This window comes from Gigantopelta aegis, chromosome 6, assembly GCF_016097555.1.
Source record: "Gigantopelta aegis isolate Gae_Host chromosome 6, Gae_host_genome, whole genome shotgun sequence".
NCBI lineage: Eukaryota > Metazoa > Mollusca > Gastropoda > Neomphalida > Peltospiridae > Gigantopelta > Gigantopelta aegis.
The window spans coordinates 13,509,036-13,521,944 of record NC_054704.1 but is presented as its reverse complement, the minus strand read 5'-3'; the positions used below and the strand labels follow the sequence as shown (position 1 = coordinate 13,521,944).

At 37.0% G+C, this 12,909-nt stretch overlaps 1 protein-coding gene across 2 annotated transcripts in view; it reads right to left on the bottom strand.

The window, feature by feature from the left end:
* The window catches only part of LOC121375231 (glutamate receptor-like), a 74,142-nt gene that overhangs the window by 33,639 nt on the left and 27,594 nt on the right, over positions 1-12,909 (bottom strand). For both annotated transcript variants that reach the window (XM_041502553.1, XM_041502554.1), the window contains 2 exons: positions 11,538-11,786; positions 10,558-10,751 (listed from right to left, as the gene is read on the bottom strand). In XM_041502553.1, coding sequence (XP_041358487.1) covers positions 10,558-10,751; positions 11,538-11,786 — 443 coding nt within the window. The remainder of the gene's footprint in view (positions 1-10,557; positions 10,752-11,537; positions 11,787-12,909) is intronic.

Sequence of the window (12,909 nt, the reverse complement as noted above, 5' to 3'; positions counted from 1 at the left end):
ATTCTCTTTGAAATGGCCAATACAGCACAAATTGAAGTTTAATAAATTTGAAGAAATCTGCTGATAGACTTTGTCTGACTGACTGTGAATTTAGATAAGACTATTATATTATTATTGTCTTAGATAAGACTAATATTGTTTTTAGAAATGGTGGGTACCTTTCTGCTAGAGAAATATGGAAATATGGAAACCTTGAAATCAAAGTTGTAAATAGTTATAAATACCTTGGTATGAATTTCACTACGAAACTTAGTAGAAATTTGGCATTACAACATACTCTGTCAAAAGCAAAAGGAGCTGTTATTCAAATTATAAGATCATTATATAAATTGGGTTCATTTAATAGTAAAATATTTTTTAAACTGTTTGACTGTCAAGTTATGCCTATGTTAACATACTCATCAGAAGTATGGGGCCTTTCCAGTTTTCCTGAAATTGAAAAGGTACATTTATTTGTATGTAAACGTTTTTTATGTGTTCCCTCACAAACCCCAAATCTAATGGTGTATTCTGAGACTGGTCGTTATCCCCTTTACATTATAACCATTATCAAAGCTGTTAAATATTGGACACGTCTGCTACAGCTACCTTCTTCTAGGCTATGTAAACACACATACTTAATGCTTTATAATTTTTGTTGCAAAGGTAAAAATAACTGGGCAGGTCAGTTGGAAAATATTTTATGCCGTAGTTGCTTTGGCTATGCCTGGCTATTTCAAGAAATTGGTGATGTTAAAATATTTCTAAAAACTTTAAAACTTAGACTAACAGATGTATATTTACAAGAATGGCTAACAGATATAAATAGTAGTGATAGATATGAAATATATAGATCTTTTAAATCAACTATAGTTTTAGAAAAACATTTGGATTGGAATATACATCATTTTAGAAATGCACTCACAAGATTTAGATTAGGCTATACAATTATTAACACTCATAGAAATAGATACAGACATGACTTGCCCAAACAGTGTCACTATTGTGATGACATATTGGAAGATGAATTCCATTTTTTTTTATATGTCCATTATATAGGGATTTAAGAATAAAATATCTGTATCCAAAATACAGGTGTCATCCCAGTAGATTAAAAATGATAATTTTATTAAATACAGAATGTCATACACAGAAGTGGAATTTAAGTAAAATTTGTGAAGCACTTAGAATTCGGGAAGTATTCTGCAATAGTTAATTCAAGTCATTTGGTTAGTATGCATAGATATTATGATTGATCTTCATAGTTCATATGTATGTGTTGATGTCTGCGCTACTCTTCTTGTCACAGGGTGGTCAACCCTAACAATGAAAATAAATAAATAAAATGGGTGCTGGACGTATAGCTGGAACTATTCCAATTATAACATGGCAATGTGCGTGGGGGAGCCCTCTCCTCTGTCATGGGCACACCCACAGGGGAATCTCGGAGGATGTGCCCAAGATAGTCGTGCTTAAATCTTAAGTGGATGAATGCACGAGTCAAATGGTTGATTGATTGAATGCGTGGGGGAGGAAATTGTTTTTATATCATTTTGTATTAAACACATTTCCAGCCGATTCGTCACCGATACATATTTATCCCTACGCATCTTCCAAAATAATAATATTTCATTAATCATTCTGAACTGGGTATTAATTTTATTAAGTAAACCCCACTGACCTAGTATACAATGTATTTACATCTTCCAGAATGTTGGGGTGGAATATAGTACAGTGGTAAAGCGATCGCTTTATGCGCGGTCGGTGTGGGATCGAGCCCCGTTGGTGGGCTCATTGGGCTATTTTTCTTTCCAGTTAGTGCACAACGACTGGTGTATCAAAGGCCGTGTTATGTGCTATCATGTCTGTGGGACGGTGCATAAAAAAGATCCCTTGCTACTAATAAAACAAAAATGTAGCGAGTTTCCTCTCTAAGGCTATATGTCAAAATTACCAAATGATTGACAGCTAATAGCCCATGTTTAATAAATCAATGCGCTATAATAATGGTGTCGTTAAACAAAAGCAAACTTTAACTTTTCGTTCTGGACTGGGTATTGATTGTATTAAGGACACCCCACTGGCCATAACATAAGTACACAATGTACATACATATTGCAGAACGTTTGTTTTATTCTGTGTGGTTATTAAACATCGATTCATTCATCCAGCCATGCTGACAGCTTTCAACAAAACACAAACTATCAATACACATCACAGAAAACTCATTAGTATACAGCACTTTCGCCTTGTTCATCAAACTGACAATGCTGTAATGAAACCAGCTCTTAATCGCATTAACAGACCAGTGTGTTTTCATTTTCTATAGATTTCTATGATCCCGACATGAACACTGCATGAACGGAAGAGCGCTTCATTGACTAAAATAACAGCACTATAAAAAAAAAACACCTCCATCTCTTCCGTATTATTTACACAACCCGCATAATTTTACGATAGCAATTCGATGTTAATCCGGGGAGTATTTATTCTCTGGTGTCAAGAGGCAAAATGTCCCGCAATTTTTCCATTTTCCGCCATTACTATTAGCCGAACTACGCAAATCAGTGACCATTTACAAATAACTGGACGACTTGCAGCCCAAAGCCTATCATTGACGACGGAAAGTTAAGACGGATCAAGCCAGTCGGTCCAGATCGCGCGGTATCGATCCCCTTGTCACAGACGGGTTTGTAATTGAATGTATTGAGAGCGACATGCCTGCCGCTGTGCGAGAGAGCGCGCGGCATAGGGGGTTACGTCAGCGGAACACGCCCGCGTGAATTGTGCAGCGTTGGGTAATCGGTCGGTATGGAGTTAAACGCTAGCATCAGCGGTACAGAGCTGCGCCAAAAGTATAGTTTTGCGTTGACGGTACAGAACTACCCCGGACAGTTTAAGAGTTGCGAGGCACGTGCTTGTAAAGTTATTGAGTTAAATTTACGCCTCCAGTTAAATGTGTAGGCTTAAGTTAAGCTTGTGCCTCAAGTTAAATGTGTTCCAATGACACAGCGATTTGAAGTTGACTCAGTGGAGCAAAGTAGTAACAAAGGTACACATTTGCGTTTACGGTACAGAATTCCGGCAAGTTACACCGTAGAAGACCACAGTTATTTGTGAATCTTCAGCTGAGATTTAGGCATGTCATGTGAATCTTTATGCATCTTAAATGCCCACCTGTGGTTTAAAAATAAAGAAAGATACAAGTATTGTTAATCTCAAGGAAATTACAAAAAGGGTCATAATTATAAAGAGGACTCATTTAAAATATTTCTTAGTTAAATGTTTGTGTTACTTTCATCATAATGTACCCAAACTGCATGATTGTGGGTGCATTTTTGACAATGTTCACACTCATAGAAACCACATACAAACGGGAGTTGGCGAATATCACGCATATATTTATGGAAACTTTGCTTTCAAACCTTACAAAAACACTCATTCGAATATAGGTTTAGCTATTCAATTTTTCACAAAGCCAGCTGTTTGAAAATTACTTAAATCGATCGAGCCCCAGTTTTGTCAAAAAGAAAACTTGGTGTATGAATACCAAACATCATTACAGCTAAACCGTTTGCACTGCTGGTGTAAAACCAATTGTCGTTCCTATTGTACTTCCTATTTCAAATAATTAGGCTTCAAATATGGATCTGTACAAAACCAAAAAGCGAACTCTTTGCAAGGATGCTAACTGTATACTACTACCAGCGGGTACACAAGGGAGCTAATTGTATACGGCTAACAACGCTAGAAGCAGCGGCACAGAGCTGCGCCAAAGGTAGTGTTGTGTCGACGGTACAGAAATACCCCGGACCGTTGCAAGGCTTGTGCTTGAGTTGCTCCTCCAGTTAAATGTGTAAGCTTGACTTAAATGTGCGCCTCCAGTTAAATGTGTAACTTAAGTTAAATTTGCGCCTCGAGTTAAATGTGTAAACTTGACTTAAATTTGCACCTCCAATTAAATGTGTAAGCTTCAGTTAAATTTGCATCTCCAGTTAAATGTGTAAGCTTCAGTTAAATTTGCATCTCCAGTTAAATGTGTAAGCTTAAGTTAAATTTATTTCTGGAGTTAAATGTGTAAGCTTGACTTAAATTTGCACCTCGAGTTAAATGTGTAAGCTTGACTTAAACACCTCGAGTTAAATGTGTAAGCTTGACTTAAACTTGCACCTCGAGTTAATTGTGTAATCTTGACTTAAATTTGCGCCTCGAGTTAAATGTGTAATCTTGACTTAAATTTGCGCCTCGAGTTAAATGTGTAAGCTTGACTTAAATTTGCGCCTCCAGTTAAATGTGTAACTTAAGTTAAATTTGCGCCTTGAGTTAAATGTGTAAACTTGACTTAAATTTGCACCTCCAATTAAATGTGTAAGCTTCAGTTAAATTTGCATCTCCAGTTAAATGTGTAAGCTTAAGTTAAATTTGTTTCTGGAGTTAAATGTGTAAGCTTGACTTAAATTTGCACCTCGAGTTAAATGTGTAAGCTTGACTTAATTTTACACCTCGAGTTAAATGTGTAAGCTTGACTTAAACTTGCACCTCGAGTTAATTGTGTAATCTTGACTTAAATTTGCGCCTCGAGTTAAATGTGTTCCAACGGCACAGCGACTTGAAGTACGAAAGGTACACGTTTGTGTTTACTGTACAGAATTCCGGCACGTTACACAGTTGCATCAAAGGTTCAGGGGTGGTCTAATGTGAATGGTACATATTTGTGTAAATGGTAGAGCGTTACACAAATCATAACGGTATGGATTTATACTAGCGGCAAAGATTTGCGTCAGCGGTACAGAGATGCGCCAAAGGTACAGCGGTGCGCCAATAGTAAACAGTACGATGATGTCCTCCATAGGACACGATTGCATTAAATGAACTATCCTGAGTTTTTGGCGATTATTAAGATGACGTCGACCAACAAATACTTTTTAACGACTGTAATTACATATTAAACATATATTTCTAATTAAAATATCAGTAGTTATATATTAAACGTGTTTCTGATCACCCTAGTGTTTGCACTGGGACAAACGTAATGTTGTTTCCTTATATATATTTTCGTACATACGACATTATTGGGATACCAAATCTAGTTTGTCTTGTTTACAAATATTAAGACAATCAGAAACACATTGAATATACAGACACTGATATTCTAAACAAAAATATATTTGATATTTAATACTAGTCATTAGAAATGTAGCAAACTCAGGGTATTCCTTTAACAGTACGTCACCATATTACTATCTGGAGTAGGAGAAGAAAACTCTATCTAGATGAGTTAAGTTTGTTTTGTTTGACGACATCACTAGAGCACATTGAATTATTAATTATCGGCTATTGGATGTCAAACATTTGGCATCAAGCGAGCGCTTTACCACTGGCTACGTCCCGCCCCTATCTAGATGAGATTCCAAATTAAGCGACTGCTCGAAGATTATTAGACTGCTTCCATCGAAACATGTTTCTGAGCAAATATTTGACTTATCAGACTGGCATACAAGCGTCGAGACAAATATGAAAATGAGGCATTCTAGTGGTTTGTGAGAATACAGAAACGGCGGCTAATTATCTGGATTCTTGATCAACCCGTTAATATCAGTACAAGTGTGAAATCACCCGCAGTTAATTATACTGTTGTTATTCTAACATACCCACCCCACCGACGTCTTACAACTATTGTCTATTAACATATTTAAGTTTTCTTAAACAGAATAATAATACTAAAGTGAAAATATGTACATCTTAAATAACGTAATCCAGAGTTTAGACACAAGAAATACTTCAACAGAACTATTCTACATATGTTAAAAACATAATTGGTTTGTGGCTATTTGTGTAATAAGGACACGTTATCAACACCTATTTCATAGCTGTGTTTATTAATTTAGCACATTATCTCTAATACGGATCCTTCTAAGGCGCGAAAGCCATTCTGAGTATCGCACGGGACAGCCGACAAGAACGGTTTCAAATATATAATGCATTGCTTGACGCTGCCTTCAAACTTGTGACAAGAATAGCAAAATGGATTCTTGCCATTTATTGATTTAGCCAAAGATACAATTTCTCACATTAAGCAATGACTGTCATTTCTAATGCTCGTGCTCTTTCGTGAAAGTCCAACTCTCCCGACCTCAATCAAGTGCTTGCCAGTGATGGAAACGGCACCTCTTGATTGAGCACCAGGAACAACCCTGGTCGCCGGTTCCAGCAGTTTGAGAGCTTCTCTCTGTATATGTATAATCAAATGTAACTCTCTCTTTTTTATCTCTCAGTTATTTTCTGGCATGGTGTTAAAGAACACATGAAACCGAAGAGCTCTCTTCTGGCTAGCGTTTATTTTCTTTTTATTTGCTTGGGTTTTTGTAGAACATCGTCCATAAGGGGTTAGATGGTTGTATTAAATCAGTTATATTTGTTAAATTAAATAAAACAGTTTTTTCCGTTCTACCTATCTGTCCATCCATCCGGCTATCCGTCCGTTTGTCTACATATCTATCCAATCAGCCATACACACTCCCATCGATCCATTCAATCAACCATCCATGCAAACTCCCAAACCTACACATTCCATCCATCCGTCCGTCCATCCATCCAGCCAGACAACGACCCACACATCCATCCATTCCACCCACCCACCTATATACCCATTCCACCAACCACCCATGCACCCACCCACCCACTCATCTATCCATTCAAGCATGCATCCATTCATCCATCGATCCGTCCGCCCCTCTGTTCTTCTGTTCATCCAAGCAACCATCCATCCACGTATTTGTCTGTTTAAATGTCTTTCTATCTCACTGCCATTCACTCTCTTTATACGACATATATCTAGCTTTTTTGTGACAGTTATTTTCAAGGTGAAGCTAAAGCATCATCTCGTAACTGTAGAGGTTTAACTGAGAGCAATACATCACTGGAGGTAGTATTCGTCATCACGCCGCGGGATTTCCTAAGAGTTTGCACCTAGCGGAAAACAGGATTACGGCTCCCGTATCCCAATAAACCATAATTAACGCAAAGTAGTCTTCTCACACAACAGGATCAGGAACCTTTTTACTCCGCTTTGAGTTAATCTGTCACGGAACTCCAATAAGAACAACGTCTGTCAGAAGCTATAGCTGCTGCGCTATGGTGGATTGCACGCTCTGGGTCTGCGACAGTGAAAATGCACTGCATACACGCTGTAAGTGACGTATAGCAAATTAAAGACGCATTCTCAGATTCCACCGTTTAAGGAGAGCTATCACTCTCGCTCTCCATCACTCCCGTGAGACTAGTTCAAGGAGAGTGATTTTTAGCTCACCCAGTATGTCACTATATCAATATGGTAATATCATAAATGGCTCCCCATAATTGACGTTAATCACTAGTCTCGTTTTTGTTTTCTCACAGTACGACTTACACTAACGATTTATAGGATACAATTTGCTTACAAAAACGGGTAAATGTCTTCACAATGACACACAAAAACAAAGCTACATTGTGTTGATTTAAGCACATTTTGTCTAATACGGATCCTTCTAGAATGTGAAGTAAAATTGGTCAAGGCTTTTCATTTATTCAAGTTTCGACAATTTGTTAGAATTTGTACATGTCAGATGGTTTGACATTTGATTTCATGGCAAAAATAAACCATTGTTTGATGGGATAATAAATACATTGATGGGATAATAAATACACATGGAACAGAATTGTGTGATTTCCTTTAGTCTACGGTACTGGAATCTACAGTAAATCCAGGCTGACACAAAAACAGCTTTAAACATGTGTAATTTGAAGATAGCACACACAATGTGTAAATGATTAATAGCAAGTCATTAACGAGCAGCGGCCAATCATGTTTCAACAATAAACAGTGCTGTGATGTCCTTCCATTATGGTTACAAATCCCGAGAAGAAACTCACAGGGGACTATAGTGACCGCTAGTAAAATAAATATTATACTTAAGTAAAATTTTAGTTATTTATTCCTATCTTACATCTGTATGAATGTGCCACGTGTCTGTAAGATTCGTATTAAACGAAGAGCCGAGCAATCTACAAGTAGAATTGCGTGTTTGACAAGATTGCTCTTAATGCTACGCTTCATTTAATAGTGTGTTGGCGGCCATGCTATATGACGGTCGCGTACCATACAATAGCAGCCATTATTTGGCAAATTCATCATTAAACCCATTCTGAATAGACGCAGAAAACAAATTGCTTCAAATTACCCCTAAGATGAACTTGACGGTGGCCAAACAAATAAGCGAGACGCGAGCGGTCAAATATTATCAAATAATCGTTGATTATAAATCATTTGCAGTAGCTGGAATTTCTCCGAGTACTCTTATGATGGTATTATTTTTATAAAGCATATCGAGGTCTGATATCCAGACCATAGTATGTCCAAAATATATTTTTGAAAAAACCCCCCAAAACAAACCCCAAACAAATCTTAACGTTTAAGAATTTATTTGTTTTTAACCCACCCAAAAAGCAATTTTTAAATTATTAAAATAAAAATCATACACCCAGCTGAAAAAAAGCCCTCGAAACAATAACATAAGAAAAACCAACAAACAAACCCGGAACCCACCCTAAAACCCCCCAAAAAAACCAACAACACAATACTGCCCCCCCTCCCCCTCCCACACACACACCTCCCAACAAACAAACACAGAAAAAATCAAACTGCCCCCACTCAATCAAAGCAAAACCAATAAATTAATTGTGTTTATATTTGGCATGATAAATGGTGAAATCAACAAGTATATGTAGTTATCTGGTTAATAATTAATGTAAAATATCATATCTATTGTACGAAAATACTCGGCAATCATCTTAATATTAATATTATTAAAAATACACTGCAACATAAATTTCATATTGACAAATATATTTACTTCAAAAACTGCGAGTATGACAAATTTAATGAACGTTGGGGAAAGTGGCTTCACCTTTTTAATGATGATACATAAAATTATATCTTGCATATTTGTATGCCTATGTTTCTATCTATAAAATGACATAGCTTGTTTGGAAATTAAAAACATATCTTTGCTATATCTCTTTTTAATCATCATACTTTTACTTTCATACTTTGTCTGTCTCTGTTAGATACCAAATGTCATTATTATTATATTAAATATCCAATAACAATCAGTTTTAAAGTTGACCTGGGTATCTAACGAATCTCTGCTTGAATTCTTTTCCTTATCTTCCCTTACCCTTTCCTTCTCTTCTCTCTTTGTTTTTTTTTATTCTTATTATTCCCTTTTGACCCTCAGATTACAAGTTGGAAACTAATTGTATGAGTAAGCCTATATAGATTCATATTTGTAAACAGAAAATCTTAAACATCACATATAATATGTATTTTTATAATTTTGTATGTCATAATATTTGTATATAACTTTTATGTGATACTGTAAGACAATGATTCAAGGATCTGGGGGTAATAAAAAAAGAAGAAAAAAACAGAGAAAAACAAAAGAGTGTAAATTGTGGTATATTCCTATTTACGCAGTCAACATAACCAGTTTTGGTTGTCAACTCTCAAAGTTGTATTCTTGGATATCAATCAAATCTGAAAGCCATGCTACTGACTATCAAATGTTAAATAAATGCCTAGTTGTGTAGCTTTGCATTTCATCTGGCACTCCACGACTGATGTATCGAAGGAAGGAAATGTTTTATTAAACGACGTTCTCGACACATTTTATTTACGGTGATATGGCGTCGGACATATGGTTAAGGACCACACAAATACTGAGAGAGGAAACTCCTTGTCGACACTTCATGGGCTACTCTTTCTGATTGACAGCAAGCGATCTTTTATATGCACCATCCCACAGACAGGGTAGTACATACCACGGCCTTTGTTACACCAGCTGTGGAGCACTGGCTGGAACGAGAAATAGCCCAATGGGCCCACCGACGGGAATCGATCCTAGATCGATCGCGCATCGGGCGAGTACGTTACCACTGCGTTACGTCCCGCCCCTGATGTATCGAAAACCATGACATGTGCTATAATGGACTTAAAATATATATTGCTGGTTAAATGGAGCAGCATAATTGGGGATAGCAGATTTTATCCATAACCATCTGGACCAAAACGTGACAATTACTATGTTAATAACCTATAGCTGCAGTTTTAAACAAAGTTTGTTTAGTTTAACGACACCACTAGATCACATTGATTTATTAATCATCGGCCATTGAATGTCACACATCTGATAATTTTGACACAGTCATAGAGAGGAAACCCGCTAAATTTTTCCATTAGTAGCAAGTGATCTTTTATATGCACCATCCCACAGACATGATAGCACATACCACGGCCTTTAATATACCAGTCGTGGTGCACTGCCTGCAACGAGATATAACCCAATTGGCCCACCAACGAGGATCAATCCCAGATCGTCCGCGCATCAGGTCTGCGCTTTACCACTGAGCTAAGTCCCGTCCCCCCGTCCCCCACGTTTTTAAACAATGTATTCGATGAAACACTTTTTTTCCACAATGAAGAGTTACAAACATAATCTATATATGTGAAAACATCCACACTAAACTACCATCGTGACGTACCTGTTTTAACACGAGGTTGTAGGCGTATTCAGACGAAAGGTCAAGGACGAAGTTCTTAGGAGGACTGAAGTTACTGCGGTCAAGTCGTCTCAAGTCGTCATGGACGCGAGTTATGTCATTAAAACGTTTCACGGAGAACCACTGCACGCTGTGGTTTCGCATTGACCAAAATATCCTCTGAATTCGTAACAAACCTACAAAAAATAAATTAAATTAAATTATTAGTCATGATCAAACTATAATAATCTGAAACCATGGTAACGTTAAGATCCACGTTGGTATGAATCGTGATATTTCTTCTGAAACAATAAATTTACATCGATCTGAACGACAAAACCGTAAAACATGATCAGGGCCCTATCTCTGCACAATGCAGAGTGGAATGGGCATTTGGCAAAATAGTAGATGGTTCCATGAATCGCTATCTAGTGCCTCGCTTATAGGAGGACAGTCACTCCCAAGAGTTTCTTTAACTGTATCAAATATTGCAATACATTACAAATAATATACATTATGCAAATGTAAACTACGTAGTGGAGAATGTACAAGGAAGCATGAATCCCCTTTTTTTAAACCTGACTGCCAAATTAAGTATGATTATATACTTTTTAAATGAAAAAAATTGACTAAAATGGCAAACGAATATTTACAAAAGTATTGACCCAAAACGACAGATTCTTGAAATGACCCAAAGCTTTTAATTCTTGATCGATGCGCCTACTTGGCAATCTAAATCACATACCTACAGAATGCTTAGGGCTTAAATGTTCATGGTTTTGCAAAAACACACATTTTGTCGGGTATTTAAATTCGTCAATGAAAAAGGTAGTATTATAATTTCATATCATATTGTATTACATGTTCGTTGTTCTTAAGTTCGTTGATTGCACTAGTCCACGACTAACATATATAGTAGCAAAAAAAAAAAATATATATAATACTATTATGTATGTCTAGTTATTTATAATGGCCACACACACCTTCGTCTGAATCGTACAGGAAGTGAACGTGATCCCAGCGTAAATATTCGATGACGTCAATGAGAGCGGACGTGTAGTCTGGCCGGAGGTGAAGTTCGTACCCAGAATTCCTTCTGGCGGTGATGTGCGACAGGCTGGTCGTCACGAAAGGCATATGGAAGGTGTTAGTGAAAGACTGGACGATATCGGAGGATATGATTTCCTTCTGACCCAAGATGGCGAACACTCCCAGCGACATTTGGCGACAAACTGCAAAGTGTGTAAGGAAATCGTCAATAATGGCATGCAAAATACAAACGCTGCTTAAAAGAACGAACTAGGCTCCTGATAAACTAACTTGTTTATAGTAAATACCTGTATTAGCTTCACACTGCTCTAGCTAGATGCTAACACACGGTTGAATATTTATTATCTTAAGAGAATCTGATGCGGAAGAAGAGAGGAGTGTATATGCAATATGGATTAAAATTAAAATGTGTTAAAAACGTAAATTAATTTTTGCTTAAATAAAAAAAAAATACAGTTTAATGTTGTAGTGTTGTTGTTGGTGGTGATGTGCTCACAAAACAACAATCACTTGACACATAAAGGTGCTTAGCGATGGACATTGATTTGAAGAAGACATTTGAAAACATGTTACCAAAACAATGAATGAATGAATGAATGTTTAACGACACCCCAGCACGAAAAATACATCGGCTATTGGGTGTCAAACTATGGTAATGCAAATAAATAAAGTGATGATCAACATCAATATAAAAATTCAAGACTTGAACAAAAACAGTGTAAAGAACTGTGCAAAAACACGAATATCACAGAATTTTACGGATACTGAATTTTACTCAAAACTTCAATTTTGTACTGTATTCTCAAAGAGAATGTTACACCCCTGCACCACGGTGAGGTTACAGCACACGCAGGGGTGTTACCAAAAACAAAGATATCTCAGTTGTTGGAAGGTTTTGAAACAAGTGTGATGGGTATACCCCACGTATACTTCGTTCCACTAATAAAATGAAATAAAACCCTATTCGAATGAAAACGTATTTAATACACTTAAGAGTAATTTGTTTTTTTAACGACACCACTAAAGCACATTGATTTATCAGTCATCGGCTATTGGATGTCAAACATTTGGCAATATTGACATATAGTCTTAGAGAGAAAACACGCTACATTTTTCAATTAGTAGCAAGGTTTTTTTATATACACCATCCCATAGACAGGATATCACATACCACGGCCTTTGATACACCAGTCGCGGTGCACTGGCTGGGATGAGAAATGTCTCAATAGGCCCACCAACGGGGATCGATCCCAGACCCACATCGCATCAAGCGAGCGCTTTACCAGTGGGCTACGTCTCGCCCCC